Below are 27,033 nucleotides of genomic sequence, written 5' to 3'. Positions count from 1 at the left end.
TTACAACATTACAGGCCTAGTGGTCTTCAAGGCTACAGGGCTGCAGGCCAACAAGAATACAGGACCACCGATAACAAGGCTGTACACACAAGACAACAGGTTTACAGGCTACTGACATGCAAGGCCACAAACACACAAGGCCTACTGTAATCCAGATGCTCAACCCTACAGGCTACAGGTATAGGGGTGTTGAGGGCTACAGGTGTTCAGGTCTACAGGCCTACAAGGCCGCAAGTCTACAGTAAGGGTGTCCAGTCTTATCTGTAAAGGGCCGATGTGGCTGCAGGTTTTCACTCCAAACAAGTCAGAGCCTTTGTGCATAAGATTGGACCCTGCTTTGTATGCCCCCCTCTACAGGCATACAAGGCTGCAGGTGTGTGTGTGTGTGTGTGTGTGTGTGTGTGTGAGTTACTTTACATCATAACTCTGTTCCTAAAGATTCTGAGAATGCATGAGATGCTAGGAAGAAGTTTTCTTTCTTTTGTTGTTTTTTCCACAAAAAAAAGTCTTCAAAGATTCGTGTTGTACAACGTGACTTGCCCCAAAGCCAAACCACCACTTCTTCAATCTTGCAACAGCTCTGTCCACTCAGCCCCTCCTCTTTCTCTCTCTCTGTCTCTCTCTCTCTCTCTCTGTCTCTCTCTCTCTCTCTGAGACACACACTCCCTCAGTGTAATGTAGGACCCACTCAGAAATGGACATGAAACTCTTCATCTTATCAGGTAAAACAAAACAATCATCACTGCTTCTCTCTGCATCTGAATGGGCTTTATTCTTTATTCTCTTAGCTCTCTCTCTCTCTCTGTCTCTCTCTCTCTCTCTCTCTCTGTCTCTCTCTCTCTCTCTGTCTCTCTGTCTCTCTTCGAGTTGATTGATCTCTTTGATGTTTATTCAGCCCTGATCACACGCACGTCTCAGGCTTTGAGTGCAGATTAAGATCTGAGTAATACTGAGATTAAGATGACTTTAGTCTGGAGTGTGATTTCAGTCAGTGTGGCATCGTGAAAAGCTCAGTAAAGTGTGGGTTTGGTTTCAGGTCCAGTCTCGTATGGTCAGAAAATTTGCTGTTAACCAAAAAGGTTTTGCGTGCAGCTGCTAGCTCGGTCAGTTCAGGCGCAGTAGACAGCTCAGCTGTAGCGTCGCAGATGAAATCAGGCGTGTGTGGAAAATAGAACAAGGTACACTTTAATATAATATATTAAAATTTTATTAAATTTAATATGCACTTTAATATTATATAATCCGAGCTCGGAGTCGGGGTCAGGCCTGGGTCAAAACAGGCCTGGGTCAAAACCAAACAATGCAAAGGATGAGACATGAAATCAAAGTCCAGAGAACAGTCCACAAGGTCAGAACACGGAGATCTCAGGCAGATAATCCACAGGGAAACAGGCAAACGGGTCAGAACCGATCAGTATGTCGATAAACGAAACACTACTTCACACTGGTCCCGTGTTACGCCCAGGCTTATGAACTAAGAACTGTTTTCTGTGAAGTTCTTGGTCTTTATGCACTTTGGCTCCATCTGTGCTCGTAACACACTGAATTAATTTAGTAACGAGTAACGAGTAACTGAATGTACTGTTCTCTGATTCGGTTTGTTTACTGGATGCAGCTCCAGCTGTTTCAAGAATTCACTCAGTTCCGCCAGCAGCACATCTGTTTCAATTCAACACAGAGCTGTAATGATGTTTTAAATGTTCCACATAATCAAATAGTAATCAGAGCCGCTCAGAGCGGTTTGGTTTCTAGAGAAACTGACCGAGTCAGAGCCGCTCCCAGTGGTGGTGATAGGAACCAGACGTCCCTCTAAAAGCTCCTCACAGTGGTGGTGATAGGAACCAGACGTCCCTCTAAAAGCTCCTACAGAAAGTTCCTACATGAACTGGTTCTGAATTCACTGCCTGATGACTGAGACGCTGTTTTATGAGAGTTTAGAGAACTTCAACTCCATTCATGGTGGAGGGAGACATGCAGGGCGCTGTGCGGCAAAATAGTCCCCAAAGAAAACTCATTATTCCAGATTTTCCACTGTTTTCCATCATCAACATTCCATATAAGCTCAGAAGACTCGTGTAGGTTCTCTGGTGGTTCTGGGTGGTAAATAAAGTGTCTATATGTGTGTTGTAGTCATGGCAACGCCTGGTTCCCATCACCACCACTGTAAAGACCTCTGAACCGCTTCACGCCGAACCCTCTGGATCTCTCTGAGTTATGGAGATTATGATTAGCTAATTTAGGTACTGGAGCTATAAACGCTGAGCTGTTGGCTCTTCACTACGCAGCTCAACACACACATTATTCCCTCCGTCCAACGCTGCTGCGTGGTTCTGTGAACGCAGTCAGACTCTGTAAAGTCCTCTCTGGCGAAACTTCTTTAAAGTTCCTTTTTTACTCGAAGACCAGGTTAATGAGTCCCAGAATCCGGCCCGTATTAAAGCGAGGGTGAAAGTGAAAGAGGAATCTGACGCTTCGTGTTTTGTGAAGTAAATTACTTCTTCATTCCTGCAGTTAGATACCTGGAAAATATGCTTAGCTTACATGAACTGGTTTTGCGGAAAAGTTAGCAGACGGCGTGACTGCGTTGGCGCCTACGTGTGAAGCGTTTTCGATGACATTCGGCCACCAGAGCAACACCAGGTCAGGTCCTGATGCTGGATGGTCAGTTCTGGATCACTCCGACTCATCCCAAAGGTACTGGATGGAGCTCCATCACTCCACACAGTTCCACTGCTCCACAGTCCAGTGCTGGGGGGCTTTATACCCCTCTAGCCCACACTGGGCACTGAGCACGGAGACCTTTGGCTCATGTGAAGCTGCTCCAGAGTGTCCCATTCTAGTGGTCAGTGCTTTTCTATGGAGATTATACAAGCTGTGTGTAATTGAATGCCACTGTGGGTGATGAGCACCTGGATTCACTCATTTGAAGGACCATTTGCAGCACGTCGTCGCTGTCAGAGCAAAATCTTGTATCTCCAAAATGGTAACTGTTCATTAGAGAAAAGAAAAACCTTATGCAGGTCAACAGAAGCAGATTTCACCAGCGTCCTCTCTGTGTGGAGTTTACATGTTCTCCCAGCGTTTGCGTGGGTTTCCTCCGGGTTCTCCGGTTTCCTCCCACAGTCCCAAGACATGCAGTCAGGCCATCTGATTGGGATTGTGTACGTCTGTCCGACTGCCCTGCGATGAACTGGTGACCGGTCCAGGGCGTTTCCTCCCTTCTGCCCAATGACCGCTAAAGTTCCCCCCGTAACCCAGAAGGATAAGTGGCTCATAAAATGTGTGTGTGTGTGTTTTTGGGATCATTTCTATTGATCCATTCGTCATAAAAAAGGAGAGCTGCTGTTTTCACATTGTTTTAAATATTAAAAATTAATAAAGCGCCAGGAGTAAAGGTGCAAGCTGCTGTTCGGACAGAGGATACGTGCATATTTAACAGCGCAGTACAGATTTAAAAGGGATATTCTCCATAAAATCTTCTCCAAACTCTCATAAAACAGCGTCTCAGTCATCAGGCAGTGAATTCAGAACCAGTTCATGTAGGAACTTTCTGTAGGAGCTTTTAGAGGGACGTCTGGTTCCCATCACCACCACTGGGAACAGTAATGACTCGGTCAGGTTATCTAGAACGGAGCGTTCACACCAAACCGCCCAGAACCGCTCAGAACCAACTTTGTTTTTATTCCCTTTTAAGCACGTTGATATATAGATTGAGCGTATTAACCCCTAAATGGCCGGGGCCGCCGGCAGGCCCACCGTTTTACCACACCCTACTGTAATCTAAGAATAACTCAGCTAGCTGGCATTGCAATCTGCGTAGTAGCTGGATAATAAGCTGTATTATGTGATAAGCCTGGGATTTTGACTATTTTGGAAGGAGCGGGGGGAGTGGGGGGGGTGGGGGGGGGGGTGGGGGGGGTTTGACATGGGAATTGCGCAAGATCACAGTGAATTCCAACTAACAATTAAGCTCACTTGGTTGCTCAACACTCTGAGAGCTAATTTAATGAATGGAACAGATTTTAGTTGCCGCCCTGGAAGGCCCTCTGCACGGTGTGGCCAATTCTCCTCGGGGAATCCTGAGGCCAAGTGGAGGAGCATGTGGTTCAAACAGCACTGAAACAAGCAGACACAGAACGTGGAGGGGGACGCCTGGTTCCCTTCACCGCCACTGTGAACAGTCCTGACTCTGTTTATCTAGAACAGAGCGTTTCACACCAAACCGCTCAGAACCGCTCTGATTACATTTTAAGCACCTAAATATCCAGAATTAAAATAAATATAAATAACTTTAGGAATCCCCTGTAATAAATCAACTCATGCAGAACTATAACTACAAGAAAGGGAAAGTTCATAAAAGGTCCTAGTGTTGCTTTCTCATTCCAGCTGGGTGTTGGGGTGTTGGGGTGTTGGTTGGTGGTTGCAGAAGGAATGTTAGTCAGTTAAACTGCACAGCAGCATTCCAGCTCCGAACTGCACTTCCACAGTGTGTGTATGATGATGATGATATAGAGGAGTGTCCGATGTTTGTGCAGAGTACTGAATCCTGACTGGGGACCGTGTTTGAACAGAATAAGTTAAAACAGCACCGCGTTCAGTTTTACACTCCGCTTTCCTGCAAAGTTTCTTGGTTCTAGCTTGAAAGCTGTAGGACGAGAAGAGCTGCAAATGTGTGACCTTAGAAGAATAATAAGGAGAGAACAGAGAACGGTGCGCTGGCTGTTTAGCACCACCCTAACAGCCACACCCAATAACAGTCGAGCCGTTTTGAGCCTGTTTCTGGAGTTTGGGGTGTTTGTATGTGGCAGTGGGCGTGTCATGAATGCTAAATGATGGCTCTTCTTCATTTTCAGTTGTTCTGGGGTTTGCAAGAGGACAAGGGGAACTAACCGGTAGGTGTTCACACAAACACACGACCTCATAACGACGTTTTTGTGTATGTAAGTTCCAGGCAGTGATCACAATCAACACAAGCTCTCCAGAGTGGCTTAGACTGAAACCTCGTTACATTAAAGAGCCCGTATGTTCCATTTCTTTGAACACTTGAGAGTGTTTGTGTAAGTTGATGTACAGGCTGCTTCTGTTACTGTGCCTTAAAGACTAATATGTAAATGAGCTCCGATCTAATTGGCTCTGTATTGCGCCTTATTCAAAGTGCAGTCTGGTCTGAAACAGTCCTAATAATTTCAGCGTGAACTTCCTGCAGCAGCTCAAATATATATGGACAGTACGCGCGGAGGAGTGAACAGTGCGGACACTGCATTAAAAAAGAAAGAAATAAAAAAGCAATGATGTGGCTTTGATCCCTCGTATAGATCCTTAATGCACATTCATACATTATTACTTCTGCCGATATGAGCACAGTGACAAAATACTCCCTCTGTCATTTTCAGCTTCAGTAACTCTGCATCTGCCGATTCTAACAGCAGGTTCAGCTTTAATAGACATGAAAAGGACACGTCTCGCTCATAACGAGCTCCCGAGAGCGCTTAAGACATCATCGCTGTGGGGCAGTCGTGGGCTGGAGGTCAGGGAACGAGTAGACGAGTGGAGGTTAATGCAGTTTCTCCTGCTGGGCTTTTCTGGCAGTGATAAATTAAGTGATACTTTTTTAATCCCACCTCTGCATTTAACCCGTCTGTGAAGTGAGACACCACATACACACTAGGGGGCAGTGGGCAGCCCTATCCACGGCGCCCGGGGAGCAGTTGGGGGTTAGACGTCTTGCTCAAGGACACCTCAGTCATGGACTGTCGGCCCTGGGGATCGAACCGGCGACCTTCCGGCCACAGGGCCGGTTCCCTGACCTCCATCACAGCGATGATGTCTTAAGCGCTCTCGGGAGCTCGTTATGAGCAAGACGTGTCCTTTTCATGTCTATTAAAGCTGAACCTGCTGTTAGAATCGGCAGACGCAGAGTTACTGAAGCTGAAAATGACAGAGGGAGTATTTTGTCACTGTGCTCATATCGGCAGGACCGTAACCTCCGTGCTTACTGTCCGCACATCAAATCTGGTCTTTTGCTCTGTCTAACTTCATGGAGTTTAACAGCGCAGCACTGATATCCAGCTCACTGTCCTCCAGACTGGCCTCGCCAGAACACCCCACACCAACCAGCAGGGATGCTTTACCCACATGAGGTGCTGATTTCTGTTTCACAGGGGACGGTGAGGAGTTACCGACAAACATCATAAACAGAAAAGCAGAAAGTCTTTACACCACACAGATGGTTTTACAGTATAGCTCAGAGGCTTTGACAGTTTTGGGCCCAACTTTGAGCAGCCGGCGACGATACACACAGTTTTTAGCCGCACGGCCTCATAAATATTACGTTTTGTTGATTTTTGAATGCAGCGTCTCCTCTGGAGACAGCACACCTGAAATATAGCCGTTTGTTCTGCACACTGCAGCCCACATTTCTGCTCATGTGCTGCTTAACATGCTGGAAAAGTTACTCCGGCAGTTTAAAATGCGCCAGGAGCTTTGCACATATTATTCCAGACGGTTAATCCCAGTATATTAACGGTGACTGTGGATTAAAACAGGTTTGTTTCTGTAGAGGGTGTGTAACTTATTCTCTGCCTGTGGGCGGCAGCCCCCCAGTGGGCTGTGGTGGTACTGCAAGGGGGCCGTGGCTCTTTTTTCCCACAAAGGCGCATTACAGTGTGGACATTTAACCAAAAGAAATTCTAAATAAAAATGAAAAAACATGTCGTTTTGCTATTTCTTTGCAAAAATAACAAAGTCATCTGCGTCATTCTCGTTTTTTTAAACCTTTCCATTTTCGGTGTGGAGCACTGCACTTTCTGATCGTGTGGAATTCCTTTATGGTGGATGAACAGCTAAAGAGGGAACGCTGAAAAGGAAGACGGCGAGAGAAGAGCAGTGGGTGACCACCGCTCTGCATTTACTGGTCCTCCTGTCAAACGAGGCTCTTAAAGCCAAACAGTTTAAAACATCATGTGGACATCAAACTGAATGAAAATGTACACATGGCCAAAAGTATGTGGACATACGACCCTCACACCTATGAGCTTTTATGAATCCCACCTTTCTACACGATGCTGCAGAGTGTCTGTGTGAATTTGTGTCCATTCAGTCAAAAGATCATGTGTGAGGTCAGAAGCTGATGGACAAGAGGGTCTGGCTCACAATCTCCATTCCAGTTCATCTCAGTGGTGGTCAGTGGGGCTGAGGTCAGGGCTCAGTGAGGCCACTGGAGTTCCTCCACACCAAACCGGTCACTCCGTGTCTTTAATGAGCTGCTTTGTGCTCAGGGTCTCAGTCCTGCTGGACCAGGAAAGGCTCTGCCCCAAACTGCTGACCCAAAGCTGGAAGCTTAACTGTGTCCTGCTCTTGCATACAAGTTTACATCCATGACCAAGACAGGAGCACTAAAACTGTCTCTCTCTCTCTCTCCATCTCTCTCTCTCTCTCTCTCTCTCTCTCTCTCTCTCTCTCTCTCTCTCTCCCTCTGTCCATCTCTCCATCTCTCTCTCTCTCTCTCTCTCTCTCTCACGCTCTCACTCTCTCTCTCTCTCTCCCTCTGTCCATCTCTCCATCTCTCTCTCTCTCTCTCTCTCTCTCTCACGCTCTCACTCTCTCTCTCTCTCTCTCTCTCTCTCCCTCTCTCCATCTCTCTCTCTCTCTCTCTCTCTCTCTCTCACGCTCTCACTCTCTCTCCCTCTCTCTCTCTCTCTCTCGCTCTCTCTCTCTCTCTCTCTCTCCATCTCTCTCTCTCTGTCTCTCTCTCTCTGTCTCTCTCTCTCTCTCTCTCTCTCTCTCCCTCTCTCTCTCTCTCTCTCTCTCTCTCTCAGTGTCCCTGTTCCCAGGGTTCCCCCCTCAACGTCTGTACGTGGGTGATGAGGTCACTCTGAGGTGTAAGGATGGTGGCTCTATTCTCACCAGTGATGTAAAATGGAAGAAAGGTGGAGTCCAGCTCTCTGACAGCATTAATAATGGCAAGTTAGAAATTCCCGTGGTGACGCCGTTGGACTCGGGGACGTACACCTGTGAGAGTGGAAGCAAGAAGAGTAAGGACATGGAGATCAGAGTTCTGGGTAGGACATCAAAGCATAAAAACTCAATGATAATGTATTAATAACAGATCAATAGTTTGGTAATAATGTAAACAGTTTAAACACTTACGCCTCAAACTGAATAACAGCGTCTGAGCATCTGCCTCCCAGCGTGAAGCTCATGAGGCTGGTTATTAATGTTTTATCTTCACCAAACCTGCCACATCAGTGCATTTGCTCTCTCTGTGGCAGACATGCTGCCCCTGGCGTCGCTCTCCGTTCTAAACAGAGGGAGGACTGTTCTGGGTAAAGGAGGGGCGGTTCTCATGGAGCTCTACGTGGAGGAGGGGCTGAAGGACTGGTGGTGTCGTTATACAGAAGGTGACGGTGAAAATTGGCTCCCGTTACTGCCAGACAAGTGGACGAACAGCAACCGCAGTGTGGTCATACACGCTGAAGTCGGCCAGGAAGGCAGCAGGATCTTCTGGTGCATGAACATCAAGGCGACACCAAAGGAGCAGCGTCCACGCAGTAACGCCGTCAAGCTCACAGCTACAGGTGAGCTCTTCAGTTCCAGAGGTGCTCAGTCTCAGGCCCTGAGTGGTTTCATGCACCATATAACAAACTTAACCTGCCATAGAATCTTTTGAAGACCTCCAGTCAAATGATGTTCTGTTGATTTTCTAAGTGAAAGTTTTAAGAGTTTAAGATTTAAAATGTTTCACACACTCACAAAAAAAATCGCTATAAAATGCGGCACAGTGTTTTTATCACCATGCCAGCGTTTTACTTTCTCTCTCTCAAATATGTTAAATTCAGCAAACTGGCATTCAAATGTCATCACCTCAGCGGGCAAGTTTAAGGCTGCACAGCTGGCAGCATCCAAAATAAAGACAATTCACCAGAGAATACGGCCAAACCAAGCAACTGTTCCCCGAGTTCACGTTCAAACTCCGCAAACAGCGTTCTACACTACAACGTATTCACGGCTAGTGCAGCACAGCCTGTGCTCCACCAGGCACAGTGAGGCAGAGTGAGGCAGGGTGAGGCAGGGTGGAGGGAGAGTGAGGCAGGGTGAGGCAGGGTGGAGGGAGAGTGAGGCAGGGTGAGGCAGGGTGGAGGGAGAGTGAGGTAGGGTGAGGCAGAGTGAGGCAGAGTGAGGCAGGGTGAGGCAGAGTGAGGTAGGGTAAGGCAGAGTGAGGCAGGGTGAGGCAGGGTGGAGGGTTGCAGCAGATATGTCTCTATTTTCACACCCAACAGATGAAACCCAACTGATCCTGGTCCACGTCTCTGGCTACTGGACATTAGTCCAGGGAACGTTGCCTTCTCGCAGCAAAGTTTCCTGCTTGGTTAATCCAACTGGACTGTGTTGACATTTCCAGCTGTGTCGCAGTTCCCTGCTCAGGTTTCTCATCTTTCCCAAGCTGGGTTGGAAATCACTCTCTACGGCAAACGTGGTACACTGGACAGCCTGCTGGCCGTGTTGCAGTAGTGGACCATTTTCAACCTCCATGGGTTTCAGAGACTAAGTGGGAAAAACAGGGACACCTCCATAAAAGTGAATACTGTTAACAACAAACTATAATCCGATAATCTGAGTGATAACTTTACTGAAAGCTTCCGACAACAGCCAACTTCGTATCAAGGGCTGTGTTTACATGTCATCCCATGGTCCTCAGATTCCAGCAGTTATCTGATGATTAATCATGTATAAGTGTCTGTTTAAACAGCTCCCGTTCCTCAGGTTAGTCTCTAAATCTGATAGCGAGGCTGGACCTGAGCTCAGTAGTCAGATCTCTCAGTGCATGTGAACCCTCACTCTCTCGTCTGTACAGACTTTTATTTTATTTTATTTTCTGTTTATTTTCTTTGATCCGTCCATAAACGGCTTTTTTCTGTAAAGCTGTTTTGAGACAGCACAGCGCTACATGACCATCGGAATGAAGGGTGTAAATGCTCCTCGTCCTCTAGATGATGTTTCTTCACATGTTCAGCTAAAGTGACTCGATGTTTTGAAAAAAGCTGCGTATGAAGTTTGAGTTTTACGTTGTGTCGTCTTCTGTGAGTTTATGGGTCAGTTGTAAAAGTCCGGTTCCTGCCGGACTCACGTAGCCCCGTTATCTGAAACCGTCCGGGTGCGTGGAGGAGGTGCAAGGCGCGTGAAGGCTGTTCATAGGGCTTCTTGTAGAACATGGACCTGGACGTGTTCCACACCAGCAGGGCGCATTACAGCAAACGCAGGCGGGAGTGGATGAGGCCCCCAGGTGTAGCCCAGAGAGGGTGGATGTGGGAGGCAAGGTGTGTGGTCGAAGCAGGCGGGGGCTTTTCAGGCAGGTGTGGACAAGATGGACAGGTTCTGCAGATGTGATTAGAGCTGGAAACAGACGGTGCAAGCATTAATCATCAAGCCCATGCAGACTGTTGATAATGTGAGCGTTAATGTTGATTTGACATGCTGGAATCCTGTATTCCGATCCTGGAATACTGTAATATTCAGCATCAGCTGATACAGAATCCGGTCTGATGCTTTCATTTTCAGATGTAAAACAGCTACACAGCAAACACTTCAAGTATTTTTAGGTTAGTAAAAAAATCATTTAAATTTTCTTATTTATTAAACAAAATAAATCTCTAAAAATATCTTTATATCTATAGATCTTAGCAAAAAACAAAAACTAAAGAATAAAAATAAATAAATAAATACGAGGCACAATTCTGGATAAGCAGACTCTGAACAGCTGAACTGAAATGGCATCCATTACTTTTTTCATATTTCTTGTGTTTCGTGTTTAAAGCTAAGAAACAGCAAACCTGCAGTTTAGTGTAGCTTCAATCATTATTATTATAATTATTATTATTATTATTGAGTAGTAGTAGTTATAGTTGTAGTAGTAGTAGCTGTGGTTGTAATAATGGTTGTAGTAATGGTAGTACTACACACACACACACACACACACACATACACAGCACTGTGTGAAGGTTTTAGGCGTCTAAGCGAATGTTTAACCAGCTTCCCTCAGCAGTGAGTTTATCACAATATAAGTTAGAATAAAGTCACATTCATAATTCAAATAAACAGAAAAACAATAAACAGTAACAAGAATTTCTTGGGTCCATATTTTTCCTGGACACCTTCACAGCCGCCACAGAGACTCGTTAATATCATCAATTACATCATGAGCTCAATTTACTGAGCACTGATTGGTCAAACCAGGAGCTGCTTTTTAACTACATATAATACTGGACTTCCTCGAGGAGGAGCGGCTTGGAGATGGGTAAACACACACACCAACATCCAGAACATCACTAGTTTTATATATATAGATATAAAATATATAGAATCATTATTAATTAATATTCTATACATTTTGTTTATTCAAATATTAACACTTTTCTCAGCAAATAAACACAAACTGCACAAATAGATTTTGAAAGTCTTGGGTGCCTCAGACTTTGTATATGTATGTATTTGTGATCGTCTAATTCATCACTATTAGTCCTGCCTGTAGCTGCTAATCCTACAATTCGCCCAAGGCTAACCCAGTGCTAACGTTAACTGAAAGCTCTTTTCCTGTCTTCCATTCCGTCTCCCACTTTTCTGTCCGTCTTCCTCTCAGAGAAAATGGTGATGCTGCAGATATCCCAAAGGCCAGCGTGGTCGGGTGAAACGGTCTCTCTGAGCTGTGACGTGTGGGGCGGCGCACATGTGGAAAATGCCGTGTTTTATCAGGATGGAAAAGAAGTCCAAAAGGGTTCCAAGGACACATATGACATCCCGAATATCGCCAAGGACAGCGAAGGCGAATACACCTGCAAAGCCACCTACAAGTTCACCCACATCAATCCAGCTGCAGCAGAGCGTAGCAACATGCCCTCTGATCAACAGGTTCTCAGAGTCATAGGTAACACAAACACAGTAACAGCACCAGCGCAGCACCACACAGTGACCTACAGCACATGTATAAATAACACAGGGATGCAGTTTTACACAGAGCTCAAAAGCACAACATCTGCTGTTTAGGATCTTTAGTACATTTGTACAGGTGTTTGATGGCAAACAGGCAGAAAACCTGTGATGCTCCTACCTATTCACAGCCCCACAACATTCACATGACCCACAATAGGTTCATAAACCTTTCAGAGTATACCATAACCAGTTTAATCTTAAGCATTAATAAAACATGTATATTAAATATTATATATAATTCAGAACAGGTGCCTAATGATGAATTGTACATGAAGAATTAAATTGATCTACTTTGTTAGGAGATGTGTTAGATGGCCCTCCTCTGGCCCACCTGGACTGTAACACTCTGACCTGTGAGTGCCAGAAATGTAGTAATCCTGGTTCCTACCGCTGGCATCACATCCCCCAGGGACAAACACGAACAGTGGTACTGGAGGAGTCTGGCTATTACATCAGCTCTAGGAGGGCTGGGAAGTACACCTGCTCTGTCAAAATCCCGCCAAATGGCCAGTCCCGCCACAGCAACGAGTGTATCCTGAAAGGTAAGCACACACTCTCATACTATCTTTTCATCTTGAACATGTACTTTACACACTTCCATCTTCCAGTGTGATGATACATGGTGGTCCATGCTGAGCTGATCTGCCCCGACATCATCCTTACAAAACACCCTTCAGGACCCAGCCCAGTTAGACCGTCTCTCTGTGTTGAGCTAGTGATGGTGGTAATATCACTACCCTGCAAATTTCTTTGCCCAGGCCAGCATTAAGATGCTTGTTATAACATTAAGAGTTCTTGAGCGACAATCCTATTGCTAAATAAAGGCACAACAGGCTAGATCTGAGTCAAGTCAGGCTGGTCCTGAGTCAAGGGAGGCTACTAATGAGGCATGCCAGGCTAGTAATGTGGCATATCAGGCTAGTTCTGAGTCAAGTCAGGCTACATCTAAGGCAAGCAAGGCTAATCAGGAAGCAGCCCAGGCTAGTCATGAAACATTGTTCCACAGCTGGGACGGAATCCGTATTGTCTGAGGTTCAACTATCGGTCGGAGTCTCCTTTCCATCACCTTGGCATAGACTTTCCCAGGGAGGCTAAGCAGTGTGATACCCTGATAGTTGGCACACACCCTCTGGTCCCCTTACTTAAAATAGGGACCACCACCCTGGTCTGCTAGTCTAAGAGTACTGTTCCCGAGATCCACGCAATATTACGGAGGTGCGTCAGCCACGATAGCCCCACGATATCCAGAGCATCTTCAGACGAATCTCATCCACCCCTGGTGTCTTGCCACTGAAGAGCTTGCCAACTACTTCAGTGACCTCCACCAGGGAAATGGAGCTTGACACGCCAGAGGCCTCTGGCCCTGACTCCTGTGAGGGAGGCATATCTCCCGGATTAAGGAGTTGACCGACTGAATATATCCTCATTTGAAATCAGAGTTTCTCCACCCTTGCTGAATACAGCTTGGGCGCAGCCATCCCGACCACTCCTGAGTCGCCGGACAGTTGTCCAGAACCTTCTTGAAGCCGACCGAAAGTCTTTTTCCATGGCTTTGCCAAACTCCTCCCATGCACTGGATTTTCTTTCTGCCACCTATCTGCTGAGTTGGGAGTCCTTCAGGCCATCCAGTCCCTAAAGGCCTCTTTCTTCAGCTTGATAGCCTCCCTCACAACTGGCGTCCACCAGGGGGTTCTTGGGTTACCGCCCCGACAGGCACCCACAAGCTTTTGGCCACAGCTACACCTGGCAGCTTCCACAATGGAGGTTTTGAACAGGGTCCATTCAGGCTCCATGTCCCCTACTTCTCCCAGGACATGAGAAAAGCTCTCCCGGAGGTGGGAATTAAAATCATTCCGAACAGGGGCCTCCAACAGTCGTTCCCAGCGCACCCTCACTATTTGCTTGGGCCTACCAGGTCTGACCATCAGTCTTCCCTGCCATCTGATCCAACTCACCACCAGATGGTGATCAGTTGACAGCTCAGCATCTCTCTTCACCCAAGTGTCCAGAACATACGGTCCCAAATCAGATGAAACAACAACAAACTCCACCTACACGGCCGCCAGCCGCAGACTTGTGAGTATCCCCACACCCGCCCGGCGCCTCTCACCCTGTGCAACCCCTGAATAGGAGAGGGACCAACCCCTATCAAGGAGTCTGGATCCAGAGCTGACACTGTGGGTGGAGGTGAGCCCAACTATATCTAGTTGGTACCTCCTAACCTCCCGCACAAGCTCCGGCTCCTTCCCCCCCAGTGAGGTTACATTCCAAGTGCCAAGAGCTAGTTTCTGCTGCAAGAGCCTAGGCCACCAAGGGCCCCCCTGCAATCTTCCACTGCTTGTGCAAAACTTTGTTAATTTTTAGGATTAAATTAAATAAATCCCAGATTTTGAACATGATCTCAGATTTTTGGACCCCTCTGTGTATCTAATTTTTTAAGGTGGTACAGCCTCAGTGATCTGCAGATATGAATAGACCACTAGAGCTTAATGCAGAAATTAGCCTTCAGCATCTCCGTCTGCTTTCTTTGTATCTCTCTCTATCTCTCTAGAGGATGAAGGCGATGGACCCAACCTCATGGTGCTTGTGGTGGTGGTGCTGTTTGTCGTAGGGTTGCTGTTTCTGTTGCTGGGACTGTATAAATGTAAAAGAAACAATGATCAGAAGAGTAAGAGACAGAAGAAGATGGAGGAGGGTGCAGACGGAGGATACGAGGAGGTTGGCACTGAGAAGAAAGGAGCTGGAGCAGAGGGCGAGTACGAGCTCCTCAAGCTCAGCACTGAAGAAAAAGACAAAGCCCAGTATGACACCCTGAAAGGTCAGAGTAAGGGTCAGGGTGAGGGAGGGTATGAAGCTCTAAAGGTTGGTCAAGCTGGGGCTGATGTTTACCACACTCTAAAGGAACAAGGTCAGGGAGAGGGCGGGTACGAGGCTCTGAAGACAGCTCAGGCTGAGGTCTACCACACCCTAAAGGAAGGTCAGGATGAGGGAAAGGGGGAATACCAGGCTCTGAAGACCGGGGAGGGTGAAACTACAGTTTACCACACTCTAAAAGACCAGGCTAAGGGTCAGGCTGAGGGCAAGGGGGAATACGAGGCTCTGAAGACCGGGGAGGGTGAAACTACAGTTTACCACACTCTAAAAGACCAGGCTAAGGGTCAGGCTGAGGGCAAGGGGGAGTATGAGGCTCTAAAGACTACTCAGGCTCAGGTCTACCAGACCTTGGGCCAAAAACAGGAGTCAGGACAAGCGGAGGGGCAAAAGGCAAAAGAGGAAAGTCCATACGAGGAACTCAAAGCTGAAAAAAAGGAGAAAGAGTGAGTGACCTTAAAAGGCCCTTTATTTAACCACTGTTTGAGGGCATTAAAAATAGAAGGTAAAAAAAGGACCCAAAGACAATTTGTCACCACTTAAGCAGCAAACCATGTGGTTCAAAAACGAGCATGAGACACTTTTCCATAGACACTTTGCTCTTTGAACATATTAGCAGCCTTAAAGATTAATTCCAACAAAGTGTCTAAATAACCCAGTGAGTGAGGTGTAATCAGAGAGATTCAGAGGGTTTGGTGTGAACTGGTCCAGACGTCTTTACAGTGGTGGTGATGGGAACCAGGCGTCGCCATGACTACAACACAGATATAGACACTTTATTTACCATCCAGAACCACCAGAGAACCTACACGAGTCTTCTGAGCTTATATGGAATGTTGATGATGGAAAATAGTGGAAAATCTGGAATAATGAGTTTTCTTTGGGGACTATTTTGCTGCACAGCGCCCTGCATGTCTCCCTCCACCATGAATGGAGTTGAAGTTCTCTAAACTCTCATAAAACAGCGTCTCAGTCATCAGGCAGTGAATTCAGAACCAGTTCATGTAGGAACTTTCTGTGAGGAGCTTTTAGAGGGACGTCTGGTTCCCATCACCACCACTGTGAGGAGCTTTTAGAGGGACGTCTGGTTCCCATCACCACCACTGTGAACGGGTCTGACTTGATAAGTTTGTCTAGAATGTAACGTTTCACACCAAACCGCTCTGAATGACTCTGAACCGCTCTGTTTACATCCCATTCCTGTGATTTACTGAGCCAAAGAATCAAAAGCTGAAGCTCTCAAATAAAATGCAAACCACATGGTTCACTAACATTTCAACAATTTTTCAAAAGATATTTTGTTTTGGTTTTTTTTCAAAAAAGTAGATTCAGCTCCCGTCACTGACTCTACCTGGGTTTGCAGTTAAGGCCACTATATTTGCATCCTGTCCTACAGAGTCCAAACTAAAGGGTCACCTCAGGTTGTAGATGTTTTGCCACCAAAAACAAACAAAACATTGGTAAACAGGAACCCCAGCCATTTGAACACGCGGCCCAGGAGTTTAAGAAGCTAGAACAAGAGATAAAAACATTCACTTTAAGAAAATGAGAGGCGAGAAGAAAGTAAAGCGCTTATTCACACCAATTTAGCTGAAATTCTAGAAAAACGTAATGTGACCATGCAAAGTTCAAACAGTGCTCCAAATAATGCTCAGTTATGAGTATTTAACGTTTGCTCTGCCGGGTCGTAAAACATACCTTGAATACGGAGTTTAACGGTTTATGGAACGACTGAACTGAGATTAATTTAAAATACACCACCAACACCACCACCACCACCACCATCACCACCAACTCACTTTAAACCAACAGCCTTCATTTCAGTACATTCACAGTCAGACCCATTTACTGAAGAGTGAACGCACTGAGAGCGATCAATACCTGACAATCACATAAACATGTCAAATCTACGAGTGATCGTTCTCTAAAAGTGAAATTTAAAGCTACACTATAATCTAAAAATAGCTTCATGACTAAAAACACATTTCATTTCCAAGGTTTCTTTTAAACGTTTCCCTGGACAGGAACAGTCACGTCTCTTTAACATTATGACATTTCTTCATTGCGTATTGATTTTATGACACTGAAATGCCAACCGGTTCTAGATATTAACAGATTATGAGGAGCAAACTCCTTTTTGCTATATAGTTATTTTGCGTATTATGATAGTTCAGAGAAAGTTTAACTAAATTACAATGAAAGGTAATTTAGCAGGTTCTAGATATGGGTAACATGGTAAGTGTAACTAAATGCCCAACACATTCTAGATATTAACTGAGTGTGTTACAAACATCAAAGTACCAGATCATTATTTTGCATAACATGATTGCAAGTTCCAAGAGATTTTAACCAAATTACACTGAAATTTCCAATTAGATATTCTAGATATGAACTATATTTGTGCTACAAATATCTAGTACTTTGATAATTGTTTTGGACAAGTTGGTACTGAGTTCAGAGAATATTTAACTAAGTGGTTTTAGATTTTAACGAAGTGTGAGATACAGTCACAATAGTGCTGTTGAGGTATTATGGGTAAACTGATGGTACGTTTGGAGATGCTCATCAGGTTCTAGATATTAAACTGAAATTCTAGAACTAATATCTCATCCATTTTTATGGTGGAAGATTTCTGTGAAACGTCCCACGCTTAAGCAAGAAATTAAATCAGAAGCTCCTCCAAACAAGTTATACCGTGTAAAATGACAAAGCACAAAAATGGTTTTAAGAACCCATTAGAACCACTGTAAGAACCCCTGCTTTTCTTTTACAGCCCAGACTCAGTTTAGTTCATAGCTAATAACATTGCATTTGGTATGTAAGATACTGTATAAAACTACCACTCGCTACTCCATAACCCACATAATCACACAGTACTGCGGAAGCACCAAACACCCAGTTTAATATCTAGAACATGATGGGCTGTTAAAGGAAGCGTTGGAGCAGGTTTGGACTTTGCATGGTTAAATTAATTAAACGGAGGTTTTTGTTTGATGGTTTTAATGAAATCAGCGCCGTGACTTGACTCGTTTGTGTGAAATAACTCAGGGACATCACCCGGTTCATCCTGGTTCTGTTGTTTTTAATGAGAGGAGGCGCGGAGTCAGAGTTCTCCGCCTCCACCGTTCACCGCGAACAGGCAGTCACTGCACTGCAGCCGCTGTACACAGCTGCTTATAACGAGCTCTTCAGCTCAATTAACAACATTTCATCTTCATCCAGATGCCGCTTGCACTATCACTAGCATTATGTCTGTAATGCTCTTAACGGAATGTTTGAATGACATTTTACTTATTTGCACTTATTTTTTCACATTCCAACTGTTTGTGATGTGTAAACCGAAGAGCCCGGATCATGGAATAGCTGAAGCTTCAGTCCAAACAACTGCTGTTTTCAATATCCTGCTTTTGTGATGTCACAAAAACAGGCACAAGCACATGAATGAATGAATGAGGCATAGCCAATCGGAACAGAGCTCATATGCATATGAATATTAAAGAGTAACTCCACCAATGGCCCAACTTTGAAAAACGTTTAAAAATGGGAGGGGCCATGTTGGGAGGGGCCCTGCGGTGATGTTTGGGTCTGGAGGTGGGGCTGCGAGGGAAGCCGGGTGGGCTGGGCTGCGTTTTTAGAGCTGGCGACCAGAAAATAAAGAGAGAAACGGAATCAAACGGCACTTTTATAGCCGAGTCTTACGAGGGAAGGTGTCTCTGATCAGGCAGGGCGTCTTGAGCCTCACCAGTGAACCGCGAAAGCCAGCTTCTAATGATCTGACCAGCAGGTCCATGTTCGATATGACCCGAGTCCTGATGTCTCAGATGCCCTGAATCCAGAAGGAATAAAGTGGATTTCTTTGAAACCTGTTTTAGCTTCATCCAGTTTGACCTCAAGGTCACCGACTGCATCACCGCTCAGTCAGGGTTTGCCGCAGTGGCCCTACATCCATACATTCAGGAAGCTGTTCATGGCACTTCCTGGTGTTCCATCCTGACCATAAAACTGATATTCTTACAGTTTGGAAAGATGCGTTCACATTAAAGCAAGGCTGGTATGTTTTACTACTGCAGAGCAGCGCATTTCAGCTGTTCACCCTGTCCTGGGTGGAGTTACTCTTTAAAGCACAGCTCATACGGGCTCCTATAAGATTTGTCACTTTGGTACTTTGAATGTGAGGAAAATTTTTATCATCTGAAATATGACATTGTACATATGAAGGTCAGAGTTTGGAATGTGTGTGTTTTGTGTATTAAGCTAAATTTATGTATTTTAGCATTTTTTTTATTCTTGTATAAAAAAAAAAAAAAAAAAAAACTGATCTCTAACGAACCCGCAGGCTTCAATAACTTCTACTACTCCATATATTCACCATTTACAGTAAAAGCTTCAAGTATCATTTTAAAACTTGTGAAGCAGAAAGAAATAAAAGAATAAACGTTCAGTGAAATTCTGCCGTGCCGTTCTTTTTACCACCAGAGGGAGCTGAGAATCTGACCAACAGACTCAGCTGGTGAGCTCAGAGAACCACAGCCCCCATCAGGCCTCACTCACTCAAAACTACACCTCCCACTAATCAGCACTGCTCTCACTAATCACTTAATTCCTCACCACTCCTGAGCCTCCGAGTTACAGGACTGCAGGACAGCGCTGCAGAAGAGCGGACACCAGCCGAGGCTGCGGCCGAGGTAGGACGGTCAGATGAAGACTCCGGCTTAGTCGCCTGTTGGTCACACAAATGGAGCAATCCTAACGGGGCCGAGTGGTGATGTCACCAGAAAGGCCCCTCCTCTTGCGTTGTGTTCGTTGCTATGGTAGCTAATAACTTATGTAGTATGATTAACTACACATGTACAAATACTTCTGAGTGAAATACGAAATACGGACGAATGCCTTAACTGATCGATCATTTTACACCGTATAAGGCAACAAACACGACTCTCACGCTGACCACGCTGACCACACTGACCACACTGACCAACTTACATTAGAAAACAAACGGCGCAGTTTCCGTCATTTTTGTGATGCTGTTTGCGCAGAGGACCCTGGGTAGCCGAAGGCCTATGAGGATCCATCAGTTACGTCCTCTAAATCACTCAGAACGATGGCTGCATTTCTAGGCTGTACGGCGCTGCTGTCAGATCAAAACCTCGTATCTCCAAAATGGTAACTTTACAGGAGAAGGCAAAAACTGACTGTACTGTTAATGCAAGTCAATGGAACCAGACGTCTTTCTGAGTCGTTTTAGATCATTTCTGTTGGTCCAATCTTCATTAAATTTACACACGATATAAAGGAGCACAGGTACTTTCAAGTCAGGTCAAAACCTGAAAAACGACAAAAAAAATGGAGATACGAGGTTTTGTTCCGACAGCAGCGATATGGAAGATCCTGTTACGCTGTAGCGTCCGAGACTGCAGCCTGGACTCCGGAACGCAGCTACTGCACGAGAGGAATGTGGGAGACTCGGGAAGGAACACCACACACGGCATTCTGTCAGAGAATGTTTTTATTCTTAAAGGTGGGAAATGCTTAAAGATCATTTCCGGTTTAAACACCGTCTACAGGTATACAAACATGTTCAGGCTGAACAACAAAAACAGGAAGATGAGAAATACTCAAAGAATTAGCATAACAAACGAGTTAACGACCTATTTTAAGGCCTGTTCCTTAACAGGATCAACTATCAGCGGGTAATTAATAACAACCTAGTAAGTACAAATGTTTGAGGACTTGTGAAGAAGCAGACCTTAAAATAGTGTTACCAATAATAATAATAATAATAATAATAATAATAATAATAATAATAATTACTCTCATAATAATTTATACATTTTACAACAAAGAAGACATATCAAACAGTACCAACAGAAAGGAAAACGAGTGCAGTAGATGAGCTCTGAAGTCCTTCACTCTGGTGTGGACGCATGAACATTTCCGGAGTCGGAAGTTTGATCTTTTCATTTATTTATTTATGCTAAACTGAACCAAAATTTTCTGCAGTGCCATTTAAGCAAAGCCCTAAAAACGCAAACAAACATTATTTAGCGTATATTAGTTAATTAATTAATTAACTGCCCTTATGGGGGGAAAAACAAAACCATGGATTATAGATTAGAGTCAAGTTCAGGTTTTCTGCTGAAGTTAAAGCTAGGGTTAGATTTATTTAAGTTATGTAGTTAAACGTCTCACACAGACCGAGCTTCTACAGACGAACCTCAAAATAAAATGTAGCAACAAATGCTGGTAGAAAGCAGCAGCTATTTTCCAGAAGGAACTTGCTCTCCTGGATCGGTCATGCTCGATGTTCATGCGGCTCAGCTGTCTTCTAAATGCTTTGGCCCAAGGAATTTCATGTAAATTTCACATAATTAAATGTTTTAAGATTAAGTGATTAAAATTAAGAGACCCTTATTAATCCCACAACTGGGAAATCCCGCCTCCGCATTTAACCCATCCGTGAAGTGAAACACCACACACACACTAGGGGGCAGTGAGCACACTTGCCCGGAGCGGTGGGCAGCCCTATCCACGGCGCCCAGGGAGCAGTTGGGGGTTGGGTGTCTTGTTCAAGGACACCTCAGTCATGTGCTGTCGGCTCTGGGGATCGAACCAGTGACTTTCTAGTCACATGGCCGGTTCCCTGACCTCCAGCCCACGACTGCCCCCTGGTCTCTATCTGTAGTATGTATATATAGAGTATATTCTCTCTCTCTCTCTGTAGAATAGTTACATTCAGAATCACTCCCTAAAACGGCACCTGCAATGGTCCATCGATGCACACGAGCAGGTTTGGGTTTCAGATTTAGTAGTATAGGTCATGCCGGATCAGGTCGGGTCTCAAGGCCACAGGTATGGATCAGCACCACCACTGTCATTATTAAATGCTGTCAGGTCGACTCCTAATGAACATTTGGATGGCGTTTGTCCAGAAGCCCAGCCTGATTGAATAGATCTCTGGGCCTTCCTGGTGGATCTCTTGCAGCAGCAGCAGCATATTTAACATCCATTTAACTGATCACCGTTTCCACAATAAAGCCCGAGAGCTCAGATTGCACGGAGTCATCTCCGGTCATCTCCCTCTTGCCATAATTAGTGTAATGCTGCGCTGAAACAAGCTGTATTACGCAGTGCCAAGCGGCATGATCATTTCATTGGTATTTAGATTGAAACCAAACTCAAATGACACTGTGCAGTACTTTATTAAAACGTCCAGTATTTTCTTCCTGAGTTCGGTTCACATCGTAATCTGAGTTTCTCAAAAGATCCTATATTTTCTGCTATACTTCCAAAACCAGACATTACCTGAGCTGAAGAACCACTAAGCGCAAGGTAGCAGGAAGCCAACTCAGGCACATCAGCCACATCTTCAGGCCTCCACACCAGAGAGAAGGAGCTGGACACTTTAAGAGCTTATCTATTAAACTTGGAAAAAAACAAAGACACATTCTACTGACCCTGCAAAATCACCCCCTTCAGCCTCGCCTGATCTCAGGAGAGGGCTGTGTGTCGACGTCACGTCTACGCGAATGCATGATTATAACTAGGCAAAATGTAACGGCCGCTCTGCCATGGCAACCTGCTGCCAAGTGAAGTGCATTCTGTTCAAGTGTGAATCTTACGGTTGTTATTATTACAGTGTTCTACTCCAGCAATGCCTGCATGTGTGCCCGTTTGCACAAGCTCAGTGCGAAGTGGTTGATTGGTGGAGAAGAAATAAATAAAGAAAAAAGAAAGAATGAAAGAACACAGCTGCACATCCACAGTTGCCGATTCCTATGAGGGTTTCACAGCCAGTAACTCTACCCATTTACTGAAGTAGTCCACCTTAACCAATCAGAGGGCATAACCAGACTACTCCAACCAATTAGTGAGCTGAAACAGTCAATTCAACCAATCAGAAACCAGAGGAGGTATTACAGAAACTTCCTACCTTTTAGTCCTAGGTTAAGATAAGATATTTCACAGTTTTGTTTTACAGAAGCAAATCTTAACACAGGAATTTTATCTTACAGCTTCCCATCTCCAGTTAGGAAATCTTAACCTACTTGATCAAAGCTGATAATCAACCGCTGCCTAGAAAATGATCATATGTACACAGCTAAAGCATAAACATGTAATCTGCATAATACTAAAAATGTAAGTTACAGTAAAAAAGGTCAAACAGAACTAAAGTGTGGTAAACTAAGTAGTGAATACTGTCAGAGCGCCCCCTGCTGTTCATCAGAGCGCCCCTTGCTGTTTATCAGAGCATTGCCGCTCCCCAGTTTCAGTCTCCATTTCCCAAACACTTTAGCCGAGCGTGCAAACGTTCCTCCTCCTAATAAACAGACACACGTTTAGCTCCGCCTCCTCATTATTCACCACCATCACTGTAATGTTTCATCATCAACATTAACACAGGAAGGTGGTCAGAGGGGCGGTGGAGTTCGAGTCGGCAGCGTCTGAGATGTTTAAAACGCAGAGTTAGAAGAGAAAAACATCTCCCAGTGAAAGCCGCGTTTTACAGTAGAAACAAATGGAGCTCATTATGCTGGTAGTGAACTACGCCGCCTGACTCAGCCGACTCAGAACCAGAGAAACGGGCCTTAAACAGAAGTCAGGACCCTGCTGGGGTTCATCCTAAGGTTAGGACAGGATTTAGGAGGTTTAGTCTAGTTAGGATGTTTGTGTGATGCTGTTTTATAATCTGGTGTTAATGATGAAGTTAGGAACTCTTAGGAGCTCTACTGCTCCACCACCACAGCCAAGGTGAAGGCTGCTGAAAGCCCTTATATAGGATTTCCAGAGAATGGGTGGGGAAAGTTGTCTGAATATGTAAACCCGCCCATTTTTGTCAGGCGGAAAAAGAACAAAAGGATGCCGGGGGAAACTGGCTCTTAGAAATTGAGTGAAAATGAAGTAACTGAAAAGGAACAAATGACCTTCCCAACATAATCAGGACAAAAAAACAACAAGGTTTGGGATTTTTTGGCAGCAGAGAATGAAATCTTGAGATGAGGCTGGAGAAAGCTTGAAAAGTGAGGGGGAGCGCGAAACTCTCAGCCCTCTTACCACAATTACCGGCCATTTCTGTTGCCTCACGATGAGACAAAGACACAGCAACGTCTGTCTCCTTCTCTGCAGTTATGAAGCCCTCTGTCCAGGTGCAGGACGTTGGGCTTGTTTGGACCTGGAAGGTGTGCATCACCTCCCTCTGGTGGCTAGAAGCCACAGCCCTGGAGGCAGTTCTCACAGTAATAGCTACAGTCCTAAATTCAGTCCGTACTGAAGCCATCATGGAGACCAAACAGATCAGATTTCAGAGGTAAGACGTTTCTGTAATGCAGCTCCTGATTTTTAGCCAAAGCAAAACTAGCGTGACTTCTTCATCCACCTCTAAGTGTGCTACAGTGAGTATACGACTGTGATCACTAAGATGACACCGCGTCTCTAAGACTGTGTTGTTTTAATGTCTGAATGAATGAGCCTCCACAGAAAGTGGACTAATATATGTTTTGGAGATTGAAACGGGGAACAGTGTTAAACTCATCTCATACAATATTGGCACAATATTGTTTTTGTGGGTTACTTCTCAGAAGAAGACACATGCACTGCTGCTCTCCCACGTGAGCTCGTGTGAAGCCATTGGGAAAAGCATGGGGAAAAGACTTTTGGAGGCAGGGGTGATGTGGCTGGTGAATTAGAAAAGGTTCCTAATGTTCTACAAGAGTGCCTAACTGCAGTACAGTGACTGCACAGAGCTCTGGTAAGACATACAGTCAGTTTACAAACACACAAAAACACACATCATTGCACTGCCACAGCCCTGGTAGACGCTTCACTGCGGTTCGAGTTTCACGAACCCCACGGTTCTTCGATCTTGAATCAGATTTCACCTTCCTGTCTCTCTAGGGGTGTAAAAATGCATCAGTCTGAAGGTGGTGGTTCAACTGCATCGTTCTAGCAATGTTACAATTGTGTTGATTTGTAATAATATTCAAGGCCTGTTTCCAGTGATGGTTATTCAGCAGCCTGACAGTAAAAACTCTACCAAAATATGTGTTTTATGGTGTACGTTTTAGGGCATCCTCAGACCACAGCATCGCTTTTCAGACATTAGACCAAACGGCTCCAGCTCTCTGGGAAAAACACCATCAGTCTCAGCTCTCGCACAACTGGACATCAGGACAAACGGCCTTAGAGAAAAAGGCATCAGGCTAAGTGGCATCAGACGGTAATGCTCATGTGACATTGGCAATTCTGTTCTTCGTCACTAGATGAATTACAGATTTGTGGCCAAATTAAAGATATATGACTTTTACTGGACAAAGTTTAAGCTTAAACTCGTGCTATCACTCCCGTATTCACTTTAGAGTTGGGAACCATCATAAAACGACTGGCAGAATAAGTAAATAAACGCTTTATAAAAAAGGAAAAGCGAAGAAACCCTTTTTAAAAGCAGCCACAGTAAATGGGGTTTCTTCGCTTTACCTTTTACTCCCGTTGCTATACTGCTTGTGTTTTTTCAGCCAAAGTAAAGTTCCGTGGCTACTTTCAAAAGGAAAGACCCAAAACAATAAAAGACTTGGTGTATCATTGGTATTATCTGCATGTCACTACCGTGTAAATGGTTCCTTCAGTTACATTTGCACATAACGTGATTCTTTTAAAATCACTCTAAATCATCAAATTAACCTAATCGAATTGTGGTGTAATTTGAGACTGATGCAGTGAATAGTTTCCTAAAAAATCGTAATCAAATTTCTGTGAGGTCAGAGATTTACACCCCTCTCTCTCTCTCTCTCTCTCTCTCTCTCTTTCTTAATGTCTACGTAAGCTCTCTCTCCTCCTCTCCTCCGTACAAGTAGCTGTTCGTCCCGGCTGGCTGGATGTACTCTTCTGTCTTGTCCCAGTCAGAGACCCATTTACCCCCACCCCCTCCAGTCCCTGCCCCATTGGGGTCGCCTGCTTGGCTGGTGGCTCCATAGCCACCACCCCCAGTCCGGTAGAGCTCTTCCGTTTCATCCGCTAGCTCGTCCTCTCCCAGAATTCCACACTTCTCCTCACTGGTGTTCTCTGGCTCCGCCCACGCCTGCTTCTCTCCAGATGCGAAAATACCTGTGACCCACAGACAGGTGATATGACTACCATGACCCAAGATATCATGAAGATGTAATCAATGACGTCATCCATGATGTCTTAATAAGGTGATATCATCATGTTATCAAGATACATCCATTTGCAGTGTGCAGCACCATCAACACCTGAGTCTTAGGCCGGTGGTACACCAGCGTACACTGAACCTATATGCCAGTGGTCTTGTGTCGGGATCAGTCTTTCATGATGGTCACTATGTCAGATTAGGCGATCACAGTGCCATAAATCTGTGCCGTGTCTTGGTTGAGAGACTGGCATCATTTCGAGTTTTGACGCTGATTAATTATCGTTCGTGTTTTTGCGGGAGTTTGTAGGTTGCTGGGGAGGTGGGGCGTTCAGAAGCACGATGTGTGATGCTGCCACTTTTGTATTCTGATAAGTAAAAAGAACATTTTTGGAGTGGTTCCTGGACGTTCCTAGACAAAGAGGACCGTGTGGGTGTCTGTCAGTCAAAGAGAGCTTAAGGTAATGAATGTATTAGCATATTAAGAAAATCATATGAAAGCATCAGGTTTGCAGTACGTAAACAAATGCTTATGGCATGTGCTTATCCCTCTGGGGAGAGGAGAACCGCAAGCGAGTGGGGGACGGTGATCTAAATGAACTCCTGATTGGTTGGACAAGATATATTAGAGTTAGGTAATCTGTTTTGAGAGAAAACGAGATCTTGGAGATCTTTTTTTCCTTGTAAACATCTTGAGCTCAAGAGTAGTGGGACATCACCACAGAAGTATGCAAAGTGGTGGGTCAAATGTCCACTTGCCCTACCCGCCCTACCCGCTCTACCCCCCACCCCCCTCGTTCTTTCCTTTCAATGGAATTTAAGGCCAAGGAATTGTTTATAAGAAATTTTGGCCCATTCATCATGAAATTTTCCCACAGTGGTAAAGGCAGCTGCTGTGTTCAAATGATGTAGTAAAATGAAAATGAATGAAAATGCACAGTGACGATATTCCAAAGGCTAACGCTGCATGTCCTATAACGGTTCTCCTAAAGCTATTTTTAATAGACCCTGACAGATCTGCGAGGACATGATGGCGG

At 45.0% G+C, this 27,033-nt stretch overlaps 2 protein-coding genes across 4 annotated transcripts in view; one reads left to right on the top strand and one right to left on the bottom strand.

The window, feature by feature from the left end:
• Positions 1 to 639: 639 nt before the first annotated feature.
• LOC108412522 lies at positions 640 to 15,633 on the top strand. 2 transcript variants are annotated; one of them, XM_017684575.2, is made up of 8 exons: positions 640 to 722; positions 4,854 to 4,892; positions 7,818 to 8,060; positions 8,271 to 8,576; positions 11,636 to 11,920; positions 12,285 to 12,527; positions 14,537 to 14,991; positions 15,082 to 15,633. In XM_017684575.2, exons 1-8 carry the CDS (start codon positions 695 to 697, stop codon positions 15,304 to 15,306), a joined length of 1,824 nt encoding a protein of 607 aa, XP_017540064.1. In that variant the 5' UTR covers positions 640 to 694; the 3' UTR covers positions 15,307 to 15,633. The 2 variants fall into 2 exon arrangements, with proteins under 2 accessions (XP_017540064.1, XP_017540063.1); XM_017684574.2 differs by having other exon boundaries at positions 14,537 to 15,633.
• An 8,535-nt stretch (positions 15,634 to 24,168) lies between these two features.
• slc17a7b (solute carrier family 17 member 7b) overlaps positions 24,169 to 27,033 on the bottom strand; it is a 45,464-nt gene continuing 42,599 nt past the window's right edge. The window contains exon 13 of one of the 2 annotated variants that reach the window (XM_017684576.2): positions 24,169 to 25,953. In XM_017684576.2, coding sequence (XP_017540065.1) covers positions 25,664 to 25,953 — 290 coding nt within the window. In that variant the 3' untranslated portion in view covers positions 24,169 to 25,663. The remainder of the gene's footprint in view (positions 25,954 to 27,033) is intronic. The other variant, XM_037536713.1, reaches the window with a different exon arrangement.

This window comes from Pygocentrus nattereri, chromosome 3 (assembly GCF_015220715.1).
Source record: "Pygocentrus nattereri isolate fPygNat1 chromosome 3, fPygNat1.pri, whole genome shotgun sequence".
NCBI classification, from domain to species: Eukaryota; Metazoa; Chordata; class Actinopteri; order Characiformes; family Serrasalmidae; genus Pygocentrus; species Pygocentrus nattereri.
This window is presented reverse-complemented; position numbering and strand designations above follow the sequence as displayed.

Coding starts and splice junctions, on each gene's coding strand:
- LOC108412522 (XM_017684574.2), top strand. CDS start 695: ATGGACATGAAACTCTTCATCTTATCAG. Junction 8,577..11,635: donor CGTCAAGCTCACAGCTACAG/GTGAGCTCTTCA, acceptor TCTTCCTCTCAG/AGAAAATGGTGATGCTGCAG. Junction 12,528..14,536: donor CAACGAGTGTATCCTGAAAG/GTAAGCACACAC, acceptor CTATCTCTCTAG/AGGATGAAGGCGATGGACCC.